Source organism: Palaemon carinicauda, chromosome 9, assembly GCF_036898095.1.
Source record: "Palaemon carinicauda isolate YSFRI2023 chromosome 9, ASM3689809v2, whole genome shotgun sequence".
Taxonomy (NCBI): domain Eukaryota; kingdom Metazoa; phylum Arthropoda; class Malacostraca; order Decapoda; family Palaemonidae; genus Palaemon; species Palaemon carinicauda.
The window spans coordinates 40597119-40599618 of NC_090733.1; the positions used below are offsets into that span (position 1 = coordinate 40597119).

At 44.1% G+C, this 2500-nt stretch overlaps 2 protein-coding genes across 2 annotated transcripts; both read left to right on the top strand.

The window, feature by feature from the left end:
* Window positions 1-1108: 1108 nt before the first annotated feature.
* LOC137646353 (uncharacterized) lies at window positions 1109-1741 on the top strand. The gene has a single exon (XM_068379458.1). The coding sequence runs from the start codon at window positions 1109-1111 to the stop codon at window positions 1739-1741; it is 633 nt and encodes a 210-aa protein (XP_068235559.1).
* Window positions 1742-1765: 24 nt separating this feature from the next.
* On the top strand, window positions 1766-2191 carry LOC137646354 (uncharacterized). The gene has a single exon (XM_068379459.1). It carries the CDS (start codon window positions 1766-1768, stop codon window positions 2189-2191), a length of 426 nt encoding a protein of 141 aa, XP_068235560.1.
* The last annotated feature ends 309 nt before the right edge of the window (window positions 2192-2500 follow it).

Consider the following 2500-nt stretch of genomic DNA (forward strand, 5'->3'; position numbering starts at 1 on the left):
AAGCTTCCGGTGCTCAAACAAATCTCTGTCTGAAAACTATGCATGGGGAGAGCATAGTCAAAAGATACCTTGTCCAGGATCTCGTCGTCAGTGATATAAACGGCCAGAATGATATACTGCTTCCAAAAACGTATTCCAGACAAGAAATTCCAGTGAGCCATGATCAAATACCCATCCAGAACTGTTATGACGCTGGCCATATCTTCACGACGTGGCAAAATCGATTCCTGAAATAATGCCAGAAATAGACATCGGTCTACTGATTGGCAGTAATTGCCCACTAGCAATGGAGCCTCTGAAAATCATATCAACAGACGGCAAAGGACCATTCGCTCTGCAGTATCGTCACGGATGGACAGTCAGCTCCCCGGTAGAAGACAACAGCGTAACGTCTACACATCGAGTAAACAGTAATCGCATTGTGACCGAGGACATTGTGCAGGCTACTGAAATTCTCTCCCCAACCAGAATACGGAATATTCTGGAAAGTGACTTTATTGATAGCTGGGTAGCAAGGTATCCTGGAGAGAAAGGATTGTCTCCAGAGGATACTACATTCATGAAGAAGGCCGAAAGCAATGTCGTGTTCAAAGATGGTCACTTTGAGATCCCTCTCCCTTTCAGGAATCAGAACTTAATGGTGCCAAATAATAAGATCCTTGCAATCAAACGAGCACTCTATCAAAACAAGAAAATGCAAAAGGATCCCAAGTACCACTCTGACTACGTCAACTTCATTGACAAAATACTCTAGAATGACTATGCTGAACGTATCCCAGACTCCCTGGTCACAGCCAAATCTGGACATGTGTGGTACCTGCCCCATCATTGAGTGTACAATCAAAGAAACCCAGATAAAATTAGAGTGGTGTTTGACTGTAGTGCTAAATTCAATGGAATATCCTTAAACGATCAGTTGCTGCAAGGGCCTGATCTCACCAATTCTGTGATAGGTGTTCTAACCAGATTCAGAGAACACCAGGTAGCCTTCACTTGTGACGTGGAGTCTATGTTCTACCAAGTGAAAGTACCCAAACACCAATACAACCATCTCAGATTCTTCTGATGGCCAAACGGTGACATATCAAAAGAACTCGAAGAGTACTGGATGAAGGTACACCTGTTCGGCGCAGTGAGCTCACCAAGTATCGCCAACTACGCACTTAGACGTGTCGCAGATGAAGGAAACAACTTAAGTTCAGAAGTTGCCCATACAATTAAGCGGAACTTCTACGTCGATGACTGTCTAAAGTCTGTACCCAATGCCACCGAAGTCAGTTCTCTGATTGCTGAATTGAATGCCGCCTGCCGGGGCTGTGGATTCAGACTGTATAAATTTATTAGTAATGACGTTTCTGCCCTAAACACCATCCCAGCTGACGATCCATCAAAAGAGTTAAAGACAAGAGACATCAATTATGACCCACTGCGTACCGAGCACGCCCTCGTAATACTTTGGGTTGTCGAAACGGACACATTTGGCTTCTCAGTGTTGTTGCCAAACAAACCGCTGACAAGAAGAGGCATACTCTCCATAACATCATCCATCTATGACCCCCTTGGTTTCGCTGCTCCATTTGTGCTGCTGGCAAAGCAAATACTGCAAGACCTCTGCAAAGAAACCAATCTCGCCTGGGATGACGAAGTGCCTGATGATCACCAGCGACGTTTCAAACAATGGATTATTGAAGCCCCGAACCTTCAGAAGATAACAATCCCGAGATGTCTGAAGTTACCATAGCAAGCAAAAGATACGACTTTTCAGATGCACGTTTTCTCAGATGCTCGTACATCTGGGTATGGCGCTGTTGCATACCTAACCTCAAACGATGGTGGATGTTCGAAAACTTCATTTCTCATGGGAAAAGCAAGAGTTGCTTCATTGAAAGCAACATCTATCCCACGGCTTGAACTCACAGCGGCCGCTGTAGCTGTAAATTTAGGACAGAAAATGACCCTTGAGCTTGATCTCCATCTCAACGAAATCTGCTATTACACAGATTCAGTGACAGTCCTTTATTACATCAGAGCTGAGAGAAACCGTTTTCCAGTGTTTGTGGCCAACAGAGTCTGTCAAATAAGAGACTTCAGCAACGCTAACCAGTGGAAGTACGTTAGCAGTGATTTGAACCCAGCAGACGTTGCATCACGTGGAGTAGGTTCTGTGATATCGTCAGACATGACTCATTGACTGGATGGTCCGGATTTCTTGAATATGCCGGCTTCAGAATGCCCTGCATAGATGCACCCCAGCAGCGAACCGCAGGTTACAGAATAGGACTTAATGTCTTTAGTTACTACAGCTACATCAGAAGAAGGATCACCATTTATGACTTTAATCACCTATTTCTCCAGGTGGGAGAGACTGAATAGAGCAGTAGCAGTATTCATAGCATTTTTGGCTTTCTTACAAAACAAAGCTATAAATTTAAGGACTGCACAGATCATGCAAAAGGCTGAAAAGGCAATTGTTTGCTTTATACAAAAGATCATCTTTGCA